Below are 20,583 nucleotides of genomic sequence, written 5' to 3' on the forward strand. Positions count from 1 at the left end.
AGCAGGAACGTAGGAGCTCTGCTTATCAGCTCCATAGGAATACTGATCCTGTGGTTTTCATGTCTGCAACACTTTCCTTTTTACCTCACCCTCTCAACTGTAAAACATTTTTTTTTCTGTTGCTGCTGTTCCCCTAAGGCTTTAATGTTTACACAGCTTTTTCCATGGCTTTGCTTTGTGAGGACACAGCCCCAATTAAAGCTCTGATTCTGCAATATTCATGGAAAAAAATAACACAAGTTCAAAAATTTCTTTTGAAGAGGCTGATTGCTGTTAACCAGCCAACAAGTTAGTTAGTATATTGCTGATTCTTGTTTTCATCTCTCAGTTTGATTTCATCACTGTAGCAATGAGGTTAGCCATACAAAACTTTTCAAATGAGCAATTTCTGAGGAATAAATATTTCTAAATTGTTGCTTTCGAGCACTGGAATCTGAAATTTTTTTAAAAAAAACAATAAAAATAACTCGAGAGTGATAAACACATTCTGGGAATCACAAGGATGGAGGGCTCTAATCAAAGTTTTTGAAGCAGCAGGGCTCTCATACACTGCATTGCTAAGGGGTGGGAGAAAGGGTCCTGGAATCTTACTTAAAATCTTCACCTGTGGGAAGGAACCTTTGTAATAAACAGCAGCTCATCTGTCTGCAGCAAGGCAGAAAAAGGTCAACACAACGGCTGTTAGGCCTTTAATATTTTAATTTAGGCAATTATCAAGGGACCACATGTAGAACCTCTTGTCTACAGAATCCACATGAGGGCATGATGATGACTTTATTATCCAAATGACATAAAAAGATACCCTAGCAGGTGTACTCACTTTCTTCAGTAAGAAACACCATTTGACCAGTTTTTATGTCATTATGTCAATTTTAAAAGCATGTAATTATTCATATATTTGTATGTATTTATACTTAAATATATATATATATCGTCTTATGCTTATATTTCTTTGAACAACATATTTATTTATATGTAAAGGTAGTAGCCCTTCTGTAACATGTTTATCACATCTTACCTGAATGTCCTTTACCTTAATATTAAATATATATATATATCGTCTTATGCTTATATTTCTTTGAACAACATATTTATTTATATGTAAAGGTAGTAGCCCTTCTGTAACATGTTTATCACATCTTACCTGAATGTCCTTTACCTATGCTTAACTAAGAACCCCACTACTCATATCAGGTACATTTTACATTAGCTTCTGATGAGAAGTTGGTTCAGACATGTAATTATTATAGAAGAAACATGCAGCATATTTTGCAGCTCACTTCTTGTAACTGCTAAACCATCCTTCCCCTCAGGATGCCTTCCTATATATAAAGTCAATGCATAAATTCTCACATTCAAAACAGAAAACATTCATTTACCTACTCAGTCACAGATAAATCCCCTGCCCATGGTATTTTTTGTATCATACAATACGTAAGACGTGACAGTATAACACACATACTGGACACATACTTGAACTATTCTGTGATCTTTGTCTCTAAAGCAGCACCTCCCAAGTGATTATATACAAGAGCTCAGGTGCTTTACATGCACATACTTACATGTGCATGTAAGTATTTATACACGTATATTGTATTTTTAGAAAGAAAAAAACAACATATGAAAGATGTATACTGCAGTTGCAAAATAAGCAGGTTATTCAGACCTTGAAGTTAATGTAAGGCTTCTGAGGCTGCTGACTACATGCTCTGCCTGCTCTGACTTTCTATTGATACGCAACATACATACATACACACACAGCACTACACAATTTACACTTTTTCCTAAGTACAATATCCTGAAAAAAACCCAAAAATCACAGTGAGAATTGAGATTTCTTTTAAAACTACAGCATAAATTTCTTTAACAAAAAATATCTGGAGTTCTCTGTAGAAGTTTAATTTTCATAAAATAAACTCAAGATTACTTAAAAAACTAGAGTATAAAATAAATACATTTACTATCTTTAGTCCTCTTTGTGGTGCTTACATTTTCAGAGCCTGGCAACAATGGGTGATTTTATAAACTATATGGTGTGACAGAACTTAATGAATATTGGACAAAAAAAGAAACCCTGATTCAAAGTGATTACTCACTGTAATGTGGTTATCTTCTAAATAGTAGTAATACTTATTAGACCTACAACTTTTAATTCTACTTAACATATTTCCTTTTTTGCACGCAGTATTTAAAATACCTAAGAAAGCCTGTGGTTCAAGATCCTACTGTATCCTACAGCTCATTTGTGTCACAGTCCCCACGACTTTTATTGCCATTGTTATCTGCCACGTCAGAGTCCAAGACTTTTCTCTATCCAGTAAGAGTCATTAAATGACCAGACTGTCCACATATTGGCAAACATCAATGCTGGAGCTCTTCAGATATGGCAGTACATTTGCTAGCAGCACTGAACACAAATGCTCACTATCATAATATAGGTTTTTGTGGCTTCCTATCTTAAGCTCCATTATCAAAGATTTAAAAACATTTATATTTACGAGTATCATGTTCTAAGAAAATTACAGCCTACATGAAAAAAAGTAGCCAGCATATTCCTATCTATGGCTAAGAGAAAACCCTTCACACAGCCACGCACACCAGTTCCACCAGCTTGAGCAACTGACACATGTGCACAGGTAGATAATCAGAGCTAACTTGAGAGACAGAAGAAGTGAATTGAAAATGCATTTGGCAATATACTACTCATACCCCAAAGTCACTGTAACACACTACAAATCTCTGTTGTTTTTTTTAAGCCAACTTGTTGACAATTCTAAAATCTAAAATGCAGAAAACAAACACTGTGGCACAATGGGCCTGTAACACTGAACTTTTTTAGTCATATTAATTTTGTTCTTAGCAGCATGGCATTCTCAGGAGAGAAATTAGTTTCACCGTGGCAGAAAATATGTATTAAGACACCAAACCATGAGTGTGCATAAAAATAGCTGTTCTATTTTTAATACGACAATAGAACTAAACAGAAAGAGAGCAGCCTAGACACTCCATATGAGCTCCTCAAACCATTACTCTGAAGCCTCCAGTGTAATTAAAATTTCTTTCGTCGGTACCATGATGGACCACGTGAAGCAATCAGGCATTTCCCACCCTTCATTTTCAATTCACCTCTCTGCCTAAGCACAACTCCCAGCCCACCCCGTCTACCTGACAAGTGACAGCCCAATCTGATTAAATGCTTGCAAGGGAGGGGACTCATGGGCCTCCATGACAGGCCAAAAGTGATCACCATGGAGATACATAATTACAGCTGTCAACGCATCTACTGTCCTGCTGGCATCAATTTGATTGCTCCCAGCAATAATGATAGACAAAGCTTAGTGTGCACTCTCCTGCACCCAATCACTTTATCTATTCCGTGGTCCATTTAGCTGACATGCAACATTCACACAAGCAAGTAACAGCAGTAAGCGGAACATTTAAGGCATTTTAATTGTTTTTTCTTTGTATGGATGGCTCACAAGCGCAAATGTTATTACATAAAACTCCTGCTGCAGCATTAATTGAAGAAAGATTTGGTGGGACAAAGACTGTAGGGGGTATAGTTTGTCCATTATCACTTGTACTTTCAACAGGTCTCACGTTTGGAAAATTGCAAATTGCAAAAACTTGCAAGGGCAAAATGTTTGACATCCTGTTAGCTATTACAACATGGTGAAAACTTGTAACAAACACTGGAGCATTCATTATAAATTCTTATTAAATACACTCTTTGTTTCATTAAAAAAGAAGTTTAGATACATTTAGTGATACCATTTTTCCCTCATCTCCTCTTTAAGATCACATAATGCCTTTTAGATCTTCACAGTTTTTTCTGCTTTCAGGCTTTGAACACAGCATGAAGCCTCAAAGACCAGAAAGGGTCATGTCCCTTTAGAAAGTACACGGGCAAAAACAATTTAAGGAGCAAAATAAATCATATATCCAATAACATCTCCACATTTAAGAATCCTCCTGTAATCTTCCACTATTTTCTGTGCAAACAGACTGAATAATCATATTCACAGATGGTACCGCCTTGTCATTCCACTAACTGACACAGTGTCATGTACATGTGCACTTATGACTTAGACTACCTTGGTTTTACAGAAAGGCAGCATCCTTGTTCTTTACATGCAGCAGAAAACAGTTTGTTAAACAGCCATTCTGTACAGTCAGACTGTATCCTGAAACGTTTAATACTTGGTGTAACAAATTCCCTCTTTAAAGTCTACAAAGCTAAACAGAAAGCACAGGCAGTTTCTCACTGCTGTCCCCAGTTCTCTGTGCTTAAAGACCTGACTCAACATTTCACTGTCCTTTCTCATCACCAGTATTTTTACTACAGCTATGTTTGAAAAACTTCAGCTGAAAGTTATAAAACATAATAAAATATATCAACATAATGGTTTCCTGTTACAGCCAATCTGAACATTTTAAACCCAGTTTGCAATTGTACATTTTTAAGCAGTTTTTCATGTTGCATAGGTAAGTTTTGCCATATCCTGTCTGTCCACCTCCCAGGGAAAAAGATGGAAAAAATGGCCCTTGTAGTGCTTGTAGTCTGTGTCTAAGAAACAACACCCATGAAACTCAGAACCAAGTTACTTACACTTGGCACGTGTAATGGTTCCTGATACTGAGACAGTTTACCAATCGATGGTAGGCCAAAAGATTTGTAGGGGTCCTGAAATAAAATTCAATGAGAAATGAGAAAACATTAAGCCTTTACCGATGCAGAGAAGATAACTTTAAAAAGCTTGAAGTCTAACAGAAACCACTGCTGGAATAACTTTTGGAATTACTTGTATTGAAGTACATTTCTCCATCCACCTCTCCCTACAACTCCAAACAAAGAATTGGAAGCGTATAAATTGTCTTGTATCACAGCCAAAAAGCAGGAAAGTGCTCTTCATATAGCTATACAATCAAAACATACAAAGATGGCATTTTCATTTGCTACATTGTGCCTTGGAAGAAGGATGGGAAAGTATTCAGAAGAGTGGAGAAAAGAGAAAATAATTTCAGAGATAAAAAGGGCAGTTAAAAATTCAATTATCTCAAGAAATCAAACTGACCTTTATGCCTTTGGAAATCTGCATAATGCAATACCAAGGTAAGCTTAATAGGACCGCAAATAAATCTATGGCCTACAGAATAACCAAACTTGCGGCGAAGTAGTTGGATCCATTACTTATAAATGTGAGGGAATCTAAGTTGTAAAAATAAATCAATCCCAAGCACCAGTTACTCCAGGGTAAAGCCTGCATGCACTCAGAATAGCTTCTATACCACCACAGGGCAAATATTTATTCTTTATGAAAATAGCTCCTGTAGCTTGTAGAGCTCAGTAGAGCAGACTGAAGATGATGACGTGCCTGTCAGGAAGTGAAAGAAAAAAAACAATAAAGATGCCCTTGGCCACCAAAGCGACAACAGCTAACCAAGAGAAAAAACATCTCAAGGTACTTAATTATTTTTCAAAAAGCACACATGCCTAAAACGCTTCATAAAATGAGGGAAACCTAAGCATCATTTTTTAATTAACAAATCCTAACTTCCATGTATCAAAAATGACATTGAAAAGACATTACCTTAAAATGTCCTATCCAGGCTTGAAAACAGTTTATATTTTAGTAAGCTTTTTTAAGGGGAGATACTGTTATTATAAAGTTATTGTCTTGCAGCATGTTTTGAAAGTTTGTCCTATGCACTACAGTTTCAGAAGACATATAACTTCATTCTTTCAACAACTTATTAAGGTGTTTTAGTACAAGAAAAATTCTGTAAGACATTGAATTTTAGCTGGCAAGTTTCAAGTACAAAAGTTACCAAACCCGGAAACATTAGTTAACTGTAGCAAGTAACTCCAGCACTGCCTCTTTAAATATGAACAGAACATACAGGAAATGTCCTTAGAAATAAATCTTAAGTTATTTCATTTACCACTTTTAACTTTGATTTTCAGAAAAAAAAAAAAGGTATCTTGAAATACATACTGTATTTTGAATTTAAAAATAAGAATTCTACAATTCCACAAAAACTCATTGACCATTTGTGTTACATACTCCAAATAGTGACTTTCACATGATGTTTCTGGAGATCACCTTGACCTCAATCCACACGTGGGTATTATTACCCCACGATTCAACCACCTACCCTCCCTTCACTGTTACCACTCATTTACCTCAGCATAAACACGACATTCAACCGCCCAGCCGTTGATGGGAATATCAGCCTGTTTGTGCCTGAGAGGGTAACCCTTAGCAACACGGATCATTTCTTGGACTAAGTCCAGGCCGGTAATGCATTCTGTGACGGGATGTTCAACCTGCAAGGTTAAGAACTGTCAGTCAATAGGTAACAAAAACAACAACAAAAAATCCCACTCTCCATAAACACACGCAGATGAACAAGAAATTAGACCAGCCAAAGAACAGACAGAATACATTCCCCGATGTATTGGGTTTTTTCCCAAAAAAAATTGTTTGACAAACTCCAGCAATGACCTTCTTTGCAGGGAAGATCGCAAAAATAGAATAATTAACAGATCACCATAATTAGGAGCAGCATACAAAAGGAAAACTGTAAATAACACCTTAGAGGTTTGGGAGTTTTGTGGGGTGTGGGGGGGTTCTATTATTTTACAAATTCAAATGAACCTGGCGATGAGTTAATTTTTCTTTGTTCAGAAGCTTCTCCCATTCAATCTGATTTTGAAAAGACTGGCACCGTAGCCACAAATGCATTTTAACCGAAAGTCTCAAAAGTAGCTGATAATCAGCCCATTCTGCTACACTTAACATGGCACGTACAGGAGCTGCTTACGATTTTCCATAGCACTACCCTACCTTAAATCTCACCCATTCGCCTGCTTTCACTAACCTGTCCTGACAAGCAACCAGATTAGCGTAATCTTGCATCAGCGCAGTGTAGCAGAAACGAGCAGATGGATCCTTCAATATATTTTTTTTTTCCCTTCCCCTCCAGACTTACGTGTTTAGTGCTTAGCATGCACAATAGCTGGGCTGGACCAGCCAAGGAGTCACTCTGTGCTCTCAGCAAATTGCTGCTAACGGCTTTGGATGATGCTGCCATGGGAATACCCGTCACTCACACTAACCCCGGCATGTGCGTACAAGCATGCACACGTGTGCGCGCACATATCCACATGCACACTCCTCTCCTTGACATGGGGGTATCAACGGGCACGTTTATTAACTTTAAAAAACCTTTAACTAGACTCAGTGCAGCAACAAAAAGCACCCGAAGATGGGAGGGCGTGCCATGAAGGTGAAGGAACAGGCATGCAGGCTGAAAACATGTTCTTCACGCAGAGACATCTGTTAAGACTTTCTATATAGAAATCATGACAGAACTGTCATTTTTATTAAAAAATGTTTGTGCTCCTTAGGAAAATGCACTTTGCAATGGCTTCACTATCGTGAGATGTCATAGTATGACCATTCTGTGACACAGGAGAAGGTAAGTGACCAAACCACTTGTCTTTCTTCCTTCAGCTACACTAGTATTGAGGAAAACATTTAGTCATTATAATAATCTTGTGGCTTATCAGAACGAGAAGATGCTTCAGTCTTTAAGCAAAAAGCTTTGTAAAAATAAACAGATGGCACCCATAATTAGCCCTGTATGTGCTGTGAATTTGTTCAGAGTTTCAACAAAATTTTAAGATGTTTTGACATAATTTTAATGACAAATCATCACTGAAACAAGCACCTACTCTTTGAAGGATAAAAGTGACATTGAAATGGGTATCTGATTATACAGTTTACAGATGTACCTTTGGGATTCAATCTTGATTCTACCTAACACATATTCTCCAGCATGTCAAGCTTAATAACAGTATTTGGAAAATCTATGAAACATCTCAGTGTCCACCCTGCAGTGCTAAATTGAAGCAATTCCATTTCTATTAAGATTTTAAGTTTCTATTAAAACTCCCTAAGTTTCAATAGAAAAGTTACTTACGACACATTCATATTTGGACAACAGAATTTATTATCTTATTTTGGAATTTAAGTTTAAAACAAATACATTCAGATTTAGAATACATTTGAATTCTACTGTTCCAGATAATAAAAATACAATTTAAAAAAGAACAAAACAAAAGCCCACAACATTTGCATTATTCAGTTATACTGTCATTTTTCTTGGATTGCAATTGGCATTCCAGATTCAATAGCTTCATTGTTTTCTGCTTTAATGCTGATGATCAAAATAGGATGGAATGTTTCTGGAAAGAAAAATATTTTTGTTGTTTGGTTCTTACAACTCACAAACATTTATTTAATCCATTCTTCAATACAGATCTTTGACTTGGTCAATATTTTCTTCTGTTTCTTCAAAATACTCCCTTTATGTCTGCACACAAAACAGCATTCAAAAAATATGATGAGGGGAAAAAAAAAGTTGAGGGTTTTTTTGGGGTGGGGAGAAGTTGTTCTGTTTTCTTTTAGGCCTGTGCTTCAACTAATGCTGTTTAGGCATAATGTGGCAATGTAGCAATCACATCACTAATTCTGGGGTACCAAGTGCATTTAAAACATGTTTGAGAATAGATTAAGAACATCAGATCACCAAACCAGGTAGAACAGTATTCTAACCTTGAAATCCTAGTTGACTTATTTGTAACTTTAACCTTTCGGTGAGGTGCCCAGCTCAAAATGCATTTGTTTCAGCATTTGCAGTTTTCTTTCAGCAAGCCAAGGTGCAGGAGGGGGTCAGTATTTTTAGCATTATACAGAATATGTTTCAGCATACAGTACAAAAGGACATTAACAAAGCAGTAATGTCATATCCTGATTCAACCGTCACACCTATTTGACTAAGCTAACTGTTGTATCTACTTTAAAATCACTATTAAAAGGTAGGCTTTAAATGTTTTCCTCTTTTACATTAGAGCCTTCTGCTTTAGGTGTCACACTTGTTTTCTCTGCCTGCTGTACTTTCTTCTATTGATCTTATGCTATGCCTCTTCTCCATCACAGCCCTAGCATCCATAACACAGCCAGTAAAGGCAGGGAGTAAAGTTTTAAAGAAATTAAAGCAAGTATGCTCACAAACTGAGCTGAATCACACTCAGTTGATCAACTCTCCAAGCTCTGGGCCATACTCAGATTTTACAGTCAGCTGATCCAAGATCTTGCCAGTAAAGCCCCATTGATTAATGGTGGTATGGTTATAGGATAGTGTGTAAATTCACACACTATCTCAGATAACAGTAGGCACAAAAGAGCTAGGGGGACCTGCCAACATCAGAAGTCCAATTAGCATCCATCCTCAGAATAGCACAGAGAGGCTCCTAACTCTTGTCCCACCCTGTGACTGCCACCAGCCTTAAAGCTTTGCCATTCCAGTGTTCACCCATGGCTACAAGAAGAGTCATGCAATTTTTATGAACAGCTAGAGCTATGAGTTAAATGAGCGATGACTGCACCCCTTATATTTAGGGGAATAATCTCAGGATACATTTTTCTCAAGACCATCAAGGACTCAGATCTAATAGCAAACACTTCTGGATACTCTCACAGATTGCCCTCTTGCCCCCACGTGCATAAGGCATTCAGTTACTCACACACCAGTTGGAGTGCTCAAGCAGACCACAGTGGCCAAGAAAATCTAAATTTCACCAGACTTAAAAGTCTACTGCCTATGTCACCCCTACTACTGTAATTCCCTAGTTGGTGTCATATACTCCTTTACATTCAGATAAACAATCTCAAAACTAACTTTCAACATACACCTCAGCTTCCAGGAAACACAATTCACCTGGAATCTCATGGGCTTTTCTATGGCAGCCAAACCCAGTATCAACTGATGCAAGCTCATCGACTTACAAATGCTCCTCAGCCCCCCTTATTTCACTAAGACTGGCTTCTGTTTCGGAGAACTAAACAGCAACAGAGGTGCACACATTCTGTTCAAGCATGCCAGCTTCCTGACTACTATGAGCTGGAGCACTCTGGGGTCACATCATCTTCCCAAAAAATAGTTCACAATAGTCATGTATACACAGTTTGGGGGCACATAGTAAAAAAAACCCAGCATTTCAGAAAGGCTGCTGAAGAACAGACAATGTTTGGATTAATGTTCAGAATTAATGGAAAGCACACAAGAATATATAACAGGTGATCTCATCTACTTTTCTACCCACACAGATACATAATATGGTGCTTATTTTCTGAGTTACTAGTATGTGATTGAAGAACTGAGTGCAACCAGAACTACAAAAATTTCCATTGACTAAGATTCTCAGGTAGGCCTTTATCTTTTTCCTAAGGTGTTGCATAAATAGACACTAATGCACAAACATTTGGTACCAACTAATTTTTTCACAACACCATATAAACTTTTAGAAATATTTAATCTACTTCCTCATAGGAAACTATATTCCAATAATTGTCGGTTCAGTTTTGACATTTTTTTCTTGGCAAGGATTTATTTCTTTATTGTACTAGACAGAATCGTGTAAGAAATCACTTACATAGCATATTAATACTGAACCTGTCTTTTCTGTGTTTTAAACAAACAGCACACACAACATCAGCAAGTTATCTAGCTCACAATTTCAACATGACTTTCTCAATTAACAACCTGCATTTCTAAAAAAAAAAATAAAAAATATCTTGCAATTCAGTAATTCGACCCAACTTCCTTTCCACTACCTACACTGCATAAGAAAATAAAGAAACTTGCACCCACAAAACCTACTCTTTCTTTCCTAAAGATACAAGATCTAATTTCACTATATTTAACAGCACTGTTAAAGCCCTCTCAAGAGTACTTTGTTCAAGGTGCTTCTGGTCATGCTGCAATTATTTTTGGGTTTTACTTTACACCATGTTCACGAACAGAAAGAAACTAATGTACCCTTCAAATAATAGTATTTTGTTTCTCTACTATTAAAAATTAAGGGAAGCCTCATTTTTATTTACTTTTGGATAGTGTTCAATGATAGTTATATGGCAATGTTGTCTCTAAGATATCACTCCATGCCTTGGCAGCACTGTTAATGGCATCTTTCAGATTCAATGACTTACACAAACAATGTCGTTCTCTTCTGTCAACAACAATTAGCAATGCTTTTCTGTAGTTCTTTTGGGAAGCCTGAAAAGCAGACAACCAGTAGCTACATAATGGAAGTTGCATTAGGAGGCAAGAATGTGGCAAAAATCTGGTTAACTGTTGTCGGCTGACCCTCTTGTGTGAAGAAGTGTTGTTTGGCAGCAAAATCACCTTTCTTTAGGGTCTAAAAATGGCCACGAACAGCTGGTATAAACTGTGTGCAGAATGGATTCTGGTGGGCTTAGGGGATTGGTAATGGGATAAGAGACCTTTCACCTTTAGGTCAGTAGTTCAAATTCAGCCCAGGTTAGCAGCAATTGAAAGTCTTTACCATCTGACACCGTTTGTTAGCCTATTTAAAATGACTGAAGCAAAGTGTCACAGTAAAACAAGATTCCAGTATTAAGAAATATGAAGAGTCTCAGCAAACAGCAGAAACAGACACTTGAGACTTTACTTTGAAAACCCGCCATTCAGACCTTCTAGAAATCCACTGCTCTAACTCCTGACAGCCCCTTTCACTGTTCCCATACTCCTGCTCACCTATCACAATTCATCCTCCAGACAGTTACACACACACCAGGACAACAAAACCACCTCTCACCATCCCATGGGTCTGCTACAGATACCAAAGCCACCTCTGTGGTTTTAGCTGGTAACCCAAACCCAGCTCATCACTTTGCTATTTAGACTTTGCTGCTACTGTTTATATAGTGCAGCTGAAGTATTTTACAGCACTTCTCGCCTTCACTGAGCAACACATGTAGCAGGTGCTGCCCAATGATGTGCAACAAAATACAGGCACCATCAAAGAGGCCGTTAGAACTGGCAGCTTACAAGTAGTGGAGCTCCAGACAATCACCAACAGGATTTCTGCATACTCCTAGACATTTCCCAACCATGCTTTTTATACTTTCATGAGTGGACAAACGGATGAAAAGGGAGGTAGAAAGAGACGAGGTGCATGTAAAAAATTCTTCCTTTGCTTTTTACACCAGGCACAGCCAGTTCTGTACAAGGATAAAGCTCTGGGATATAACGTTTTTCAGGGGTCAGTAAAATCTGATTAAAACACTGAAAGTGTTCAACAAAAATCTTAACACTGGGGAATGTTTCATGGGTGTATGCATGTTTGTTTACATTTGCCTTTATTTCTTATAGTCAAATTACTTTAAAAGAACTTGATAACATTTACATAAAATACTCACTCTACAATTAACTGTAAAATAAAAATATAAAGATATGCTATTTGCATTCAATAAAGCCTTACAAGCATGTTAAAAGTAACTTTCAATCCCCGAAAAGTTATGACAAAAATATTTAAACTGTCAATGAGAAGAAAACACCCTGCTACTCAAGTTACCATATTACCCAACTCCCTTGTACTGAGTCCAGTCTACACAAACTATCTTTTCAGTAAGATTATTCTAAGCAAAACTGGTCATGTTTTGAAGAGGGAGGCAGTGCTCACTTGTTATTTAAATGGCACAACGTGGGGAAGGCAGCAGGTTGGAAGCAGATGTACAAACTGTACTCGGGGTAAGATCTTTCCTGACACTGCTTGTCACATTTTTCTCAGTTCTCCTTAAGCCAGAGAGAGATGCTCCTCATTTCAAGGTACCACAAGCTTCTAGAATATGTGATATTTTCCTTCTGCTATCACCTTTTGATAAGCATGTAAGCAGCTTAGCCACACACACATGTTAACAGGTAGTGTCTATCTGCAGACTATAGACACTCTTCCTATAAAGTCAAAGAGAAACATTTCTAAACTTCCAGTGAAAAGTACAAGAGATTCTTCTGGTGAAAGGCAGCACTTCTAGTGGTAGCAGGATAAGGTGGTTTTGACACAATATGGAAGTCAGAAAGGCTATCAGTCTAAAGGGTCAGAAACTTTTCCTTTATTTCAAAGCTCTTCTTCAGCTACTTTGGACTATTGACTGCCTTTGGTCAGGCTGATGACAACCAAGTAATAAAAAGCACACCACGATGTAAGCAGCTACAAAGAATCAGATATTCAACATCTGGGGTGCCTCAATAATCCCAGTGGTGGTAAGTTGCCCGGAAACCACTTCAAAAGTGCCTTAAATGACAAAATACAGAAGTTCTCTTGCAGCTGCTAGAGTAACCATTTCTATGTTTTCTTATGAAAAGCAAGAATAACTAATTTTGCTACATAATTATCCAATCTGACGTATCATACTTATCAGCTAGTCTCCGAAAGATGGCAAAGTAGAAGATACAAAAAAAGTACATTGCCAACAGCAAAGAATAAACCATTCTAGCTGAATCACTTGGAGCAAAACATCTGTAACCGATTTGTGCAGCATGCAAGACAGACAATGCAGCTGATTCACCCATTTTTTTCGTTTTTCAATCTCATATTGCAACAATACTTAAAAATTGAATAAACTTTCTGTAAGGTGCTACTTACACTTTTTGCAAAACTATATAGCAGAAAAGTTATATTCCCAAGGAGCTCCCCAAAAGGACAGCCAAATAATTATACAGCTCTCAGTTACTGCAAAATAATTTACAAAAAGTACTGAAAAACAGCTGACAGTGCAAAGTACTGGACACAGTTTAGTGAGCTTTATGCAAGTATATTCTGAAGTTGGTATCTAAAGTAAAAAGGCTACAGTGATCCAATTAAGAGATTGCTGAAATGTTAAAATAGACACAGGAAATAGCATAATTTAGTAGACATGTTCTGATGATGTTGACAGGTAGCTGTGTCTGTAACGACAGACACACTAACAAAGACCTTTAGTGCATCATGTATAGGTCAGTTGTCCATCATTTAGAAAAATTTTTCCAGCTGTGGAGTGTTCAGCAAAAACAGGGTAAGTGAGCCTGTTAGCCACTGTTTGCAGTTAGGAGATTCAAAAGGAACCAGCTGGAACAACACAGGGACTTCTAGTGGCTCTCCTGGTTCTGAAGGTAAATCTGGACAAGCTTTATTAGAGTTTCTATGTTTGGCTTTTAGGAGAAGGGAGTAAAAATGAGATGTTAGTTGCATAAGTCTTAGCTGAACAGAAAGTAAAGCTTGAGACTTGGGAGAAATGACAGATCAATAGAGTGAGCCTGGGGTAGAATCAGAAAATTACCACTCTTGAGCCTCAAGCTGAAATCCTAATCAGAGAAAATTCATAGGCAGGATGGAGGAAACAGAGAATGTCAACACAAGTTCTGTAATTTAAGATCAGTAACTTTCTTTAAGAGTTGGAATTAGTCTGCTCTTACAGGGGACTGTCAAACTGCTTAGGCTGTATTTCAAAAAGTCTCTTTAAAGTCTTCAAGGATGAAATTGTGAAAGTTTTCTTACCCCATATGTGGACACCTAAACAATTAAACAAATTTGAGGTTTGGGACTTCAAACAATTACCGCTATGCATTGCAGGGGGAAGACACCACAACACAGCAAACATAACATCTTAAAAACAAGTTGCAAAAATCATCAATTCCAAGGATTCTCCATTGCCAATGTCATTTAGGAATTGGTGGACGGTAATATACCATGGCAAGGAAATTATTCTGAACTTCTGGTTCAGAGTTATGCAGAAAACCGTAAATCCATTTTCTTCTGTATAAACAAGAACACTAAGAGTCACTAAAAATTGTCTCAAAAAATACAAGATCAGTAAAAGTGTAATGAATTTGACCAAAGGGACAAAAATTCTTCGTAATTTTTAAATTAACTATACATTGCCACTGACTACCCCCCTCCCTAACTGTGCCTAGCAAACTTGTACAAAAAACATGGGAAGTATAACTGTCATGACCAATTCTAAAAACACTGCTGCCCTGCAAGGCAAATTTTACCACCAGTCTTGTACAGTCCTGGTACAGAGGACAACATCCCCCCATTCCTCCTTTTTACCCTAAATTCTCTCTCACTTCTTTACTCAAATCATACATTTACCCAGCCATTACACTAAGTCTTGCACAGGTGTCAGGATTACAGGGATCTCATTAGACTATCACTGCCCACATACACAAGCAGCAGGCAGGACACAGCCCTAGCAGAGTGTAGCTAAAACAGAATAAGCAGTTAATGACTCTATCGCTTGATTCCACATTGCAGTCTTTCTGGCATTTAACAAAGTGAGAAAAGGAGGATAAAGATGATGGAATTCACTTGTTTCCGAGTTGAACTTTCTTTCAATCCTTGAGAACAATACCCAGACTTCAAGAAATGTGTCTGATTTCTCAGATTATGACCAGAAATAACTTTTAACAATCAAATAAGAGGTAGAGGCTGTTTTTCATAAAACACTTTGACCATTTATTTGCAGTGTACATCATAACATCTACTACTAACTATATGAGTTGCTACAAACATCCTACACCATGACAGCATGCTTTTCACACAGCTACAGTCCAGTCATCACTTTAATCTTATGCAGATTGCTAGTGTTCCTATTACTGATACACACATACAGTGTTACACACCTTCCTAGAGAAACTCAGCAAGTTACCATCTAAGTATAAAAAAGAAAAAAAAAGAAACTTCAGGGACCAGTGGGGAGAAGCATCAGAGCACACTGGCTAGCCACTTACTGTGAACTCACCGTGGCACTTAACAGTGACCCCTTGCAAGGTCTTTAGGTCAAGTGTAACAAAGAGCAAAAGCTCTGAATGCTCACTCGAGTGCTGTGCTAGGGCTCACAGAGTCCTCTATATGCAGGTTTATTTAAGTGAGTAGTTTAAGTTCAGTGGGAAGTGCCCACATGCATCGAGTTAGTTATGTGTAAGTCTTCGCAGGAGCAGACCACTAAGTATGGAGGGAGGTTATGTTCTGTTTTTTTAAATAGATTTCTCTGAATCTGTAGAGCTGTTTTTCTTACCTGAAGTCTAGTATTCATTTCCAAGAAGTAGAAATTCTTTCTGGAGTCCACAAGGAATTCTACTGTTCCAGCAGAGGAATATTTTACTGCTTTGGCAAGAGCTACTGCTTGTTCTCCCATTGCTCTTCGAGTTTCAGGGTCTAGAAAAGTGCTACAATACAAAAACAATGCCCCTACTTAGTTAAAAAAAAAATAAAATCATCTTCTGTTTAAGCTACCACCAAAAGAGGACAGCATTACTTATGAAAACAAGTCAAGACTGTCAAATGTATACCTTACACGTATATTGCTTCATAATTACCGTTAATGTACAGGAAATTAAGGATAAATAACAGTATTCTATAAAATATGAAACAACAGAACACAATTTTTTAGAACGCTGAGATCTATAATGATGCAAGCTAAATGAAAATGCACACAAATCCATGATACTTCAGAAAGCATCTTTATTTGGAAAAAAGCCAGAACAAACCAAAGCCAACCATAACTAAAAAATCCATCCACTGGAAATACGAAAGCCAAAATACAAAAGGAGGTCTAAAGGGATTTTTTTTTTCTGACTCTGAAGTGGCTGTTTTATTGATATTCTAGGCAATAAAGTTTTGGAAGTTAAAAAAGTAGATATTCAGGCTTCTTTTATGAGTATGACTGCAATGAAGAAAATGTGGGCATTCATGATATTTAACTAAAACATTGTCAACAATATGATGATTTAAACCTTCATGTTCTGTATTTCTCCTCTCAGCTTTACTTATAAGCTGAAGACTAGTTATCCCTGTTTCTTAATTGCAATTCATTACTTTGCACAAATCCTGGACACATTCAAGGATGCTCAAAGAGCAGCTCAGCTACAACCTTGGTAGCCACTGTGAACACTGCCCAAATGCCAAGCCTTCTCACCCTAGGAGAGCAGTATGCTAGTTCCACTAGTCCAGTGAACTGAAAGTCTCAGGAAGGTACATATTCTGCTTGTTGTGCTCCTCTGTACTGTACATTCAGATTTAGATTAATATTGTTAGGTTAAAGTTTGAGAAATTTCTGTGGGGTTTTTTTTCCAGCTTTCTGGAAACTGATTGCCCCTCACCCTAATCTTTAGTGAAAGACAATACGTAGCTGTTCATCTTATAAATATGCTTATTATATTTCTGCTGTCACTTCAATTAGGCACAGAACTCTGACATCAGTTTAAAAGTGCTTGTTTTAAGGGAACAGGAAGTAATTTCTACCTTGCCTCTAAGCTACTGTTAAAAAGGAAAGTACTAAATGTTTTGTATTTCTTGAGGTGTCCTCACCAGCAGGTCCTAACTCTGCAAAGGAGCAATCAGGAACCTCCATGTATCTGAACTAGCCCCAGTAAAGTCAGTGAAGCTCCATCTGGGGCCCAGGACTGCACTCAAAGACAAGCCAGTGTGCTGGGTCAGGTGGTGTTTTCAGTACTTACTATGGGTTTTCTCACTGAGATCTGAACTCACAGAAGAGCTAGACACTTCTGCCACAACAAACCATATTTGACCTGACAAAAAGTGAAGAAATATCTAGGCAAACTGCGAAACAATCATAGAATCATAGAATGGTGGGAGTTGAAAGGGACCTCTGGAGAGCATCAAGTCCAACCCCTCTGTCAGAGGGTCACACAGAAACACATCCACATGGGTTTGGAAGTCTCCAGAGAAAACGACTTTAAAACCTCTCTGCAGATCTCAGTGGAATTCTTTTTCTTCACAGGAAAGGTATTGCTTAGCATCTCTGTCTTTCCACGGCTCACAGAGGCAGATTCTGAGGGACAGGCATGTTCAGAATTGAGGCATTTTCAAAACTGAGCAAAAAAACTTATTTCTTGGCAAACAACAGGTTCAAGAGAAAAAGGAAGTCAAGTCTGATCTCAAGAAAGCTATCAGATCCTACACCAGCTCAAAGGAGATGATGTGCAAAAATGTGTCATACCTATCGAAAATAGGCACTGGTAATGTAAAAGTTTCATAGTATTTCTTATTTTGGTTCAATATAAGGATAATACATTACACAAAATCAACAACCTGTAATTCAGTTTCAGGTTTCTGCAGGGCTTTGATCATGAAAAATCAATGAAGGCTTATGAAAAACAGAACCTTTTCAGTATCAGCTTCATATGCTATTTCTAGAATAACCATTATTACTTCTCATATGGATGAAAGACAGTTACTCCCCTCTATTACAGTAGTGTCTTCCCTATGTTTCTTAAATGTAGGGCTGAGATCTTTCTGTTCACCTCCTGCTGTAGCCAAAGAATGCAACAGAAGTGTCACACTGCTAAATTTGATCTCTGCCACATGGTTAAGCTTTATGCTCTAAAGTGACTGGATCATCCCTGCAATCAGCTAGGTTAATTAACCAAAGTTTTCCTGTGTTCCTCTGCTGCTTTACCTTTCAAATATGTAATTTCTCCCTTCTTTAACAATGCACCTTTTACAACTGAGATAATTCTTCTCCAGTGTAATTAGGCATCACTTGATAACACAGCATTTTAAACCTGACTTAAAATCTTTTGCTCTCACATAATGGTATTCTTTCAACTTAATAGCTCCTATGGCATCATGAAGGCTGCAAAAGAAAAAGGATTTAAAAGATAAAAGCACCAAAGAGAAAAATAATATCAGAACTGACATTTTACTCATAAGACTTATCATAAAGTTGATCAAAGACAATATAGTTGGTTTGTTTCATTGTTTCTACATTCAGAGAGATGAGCGCATGGGCAAGATGTCACCCCTCCCACTTCTAGTTTATCAGATGTTTCCCAGAATATCTCCAGCACCTTCACTCACAGATAAAGGGGAAATTTTGAAACAGTTACACCATCACTGGAAATGTAATGGTGAGCTTAGACATAAAAAACAAAACAAAAACCAAACAAACAAAAAACACAAACAACAACAACAACAAAAGACACCGCACACCAAAAAAACCCTAAACATCACTAACATTTACCCTCCCTCTGAAGATACAAGCATACTGGTTATTCTCCGCAAGGTTATTTTCTTTATTTTCTACATGTCAAGGTCAGCTTACCTGCTCTTAGGAAATAGTTAGGCGCACTGGTTGTTAAGAAAAATTACCTATAAAAACCACTCTCCTTTGTGATACCTATTATGCACTACTACACCACAGGCGTAAATACGGTAAGGTAGTTGTGAACACAGTTTTGTCCCCATATCTAAATCTGGGCCCACTCAGGAATCATGTACACAGTCACAAATCCTTCAAGGATTTCTAGACAGAGAGATAGCAAATGTAGAGTATGATATAGATACATGCAGCACAACTCTAAGGAGAACCTGTACATGGAGTCTAGTTCATTAATACACCTTTTTGCTAAGTTCCTGCCTACACAAATTCCTCCAATTGTCAGTGGCTTCAAGCAGTACCTTGGCAGTTAATCTGGAATACGATCCTGAAGTATTTGGCATCATACTGAGATCTTTTAGAGTGCAGTGCTTGAAGAAAGTGAAAGAAGTTGCTGTCTGTGCACCTTCCATGGACAGAAACATTCCTGAGATAAGCTAACAATAGAAAAAAGGTCACAAAAATTGTTTAACTGTTCTACTTGCGTTCTAATGAAGTCACTTACTGGTAGTCTCCCTTTTAAATCTCCTGCCTCTTAGATCTTTCTGTCACAGGTAGAAATAGAAAGAAACATTTTTGTCCTTTGTACTGAAACTGAAAGAACATATTTCAATTTAAAATACACCACAAAACTAACATCTAGGATAGGCAGTCATAAGGCAATCTCCACTCAGAATGTATGCAGCTAGGACGAAAAAATCCAAAACACAATAAAAAAATTATAATCTCACCAAGATGAAATTTAGTGAAATCTGGGGAAATTGTTGAGAGACTGTCCTAAGGATCACCTTATTCTGAAAATCTTGAATGTTAAGGTTTAACTCAAAGGACATGGAATCACTTAAAGAAAGTGAGACAACGAAGGAGAATAAGCAGGTAACTAGCAAGTTCTAAGGACTTGCTCACTTCAGATGCTAATATGGATCTAGTATGCTAGTACAGAACACAACAGGAAGGCACTGTTCCCTCATTACTCATCTAGGAAAGGTCTGAAAATGTAGAGACAAGCTTTAACACAAGGTCTCCTGAAACTCAGCACTTTGAGACCATACCTCAAATACTGTGTTTGGTTTTGGGCTCCTCACTACAAGAACACTGAGGTGCTAAACTGTGTCCAAAGAAGGGTGACAAAGCTGGTGAAGGGTAGGGAGAACAAGGTCTGGAGGTCTGCAGAGCAGCTGAGGAATCTGGAATTGTTTAGTTTGGAGAAAAGGAGGTTGAGGGCAGACCTTACTGCTCCCTACAACTACTGGAAAGGAGGTTGTAGCGAGGTGGGACTTGGTCTCTTCTCCCAAGTAACAAGTGACAGAATGAAAGGAAATGGCCTCAAGTTGTGCCATGGGAGGTTTAGACAGGCTGTTAGAAAAAAATTATTCACTGAAAGGTTTATCAGGCATTGGAACAGGCTGCCCAGGTTGAGTCATCATCCCTGGAGGTATTTAAAAGATGTAGATCCGGGGGAAATTCAGCAGTGGACTTGGCAGTGTTAACGATTGGACTTGATGATTGTGAGGGTCTTTTCCAACCTAAATGATTTTATGATTCCATGGAG

The 20,583-nt window shown here is 37.7% G+C and overlaps 1 protein-coding gene across 1 annotated transcript in view; it reads right to left on the bottom strand.

Moving 5' to 3' along the window:
• The window catches only part of PCCA (propionyl CoA carboxylase, alpha polypeptide), a 321,407-nt gene that overhangs the window by 153,562 nt on the left and 147,262 nt on the right, over positions 1-20,583 (bottom strand). Inside the window, exons 12-14 of the mRNA XM_009997976.1 lie at positions 15,930-16,080; positions 6,185-6,328; positions 4,610-4,684 (exon numbers count right to left, since the gene is read on the bottom strand). Coding sequence (XP_009996278.1) covers positions 4,610-4,684; positions 6,185-6,328; positions 15,930-16,080 — 370 coding nt within the window. The remainder of the gene's footprint in view (positions 1-4,609; positions 4,685-6,184; positions 6,329-15,929; positions 16,081-20,583) is intronic.

Source organism: Chaetura pelagica, unplaced genomic scaffold (assembly GCF_000747805.2).
Source record: "Chaetura pelagica isolate M959 unplaced genomic scaffold, ChaPel_1.0 scaffold123, whole genome shotgun sequence".
Lineage (NCBI taxonomy): Eukaryota > Metazoa > Chordata > Aves > Apodiformes > Apodidae > Chaetura > Chaetura pelagica.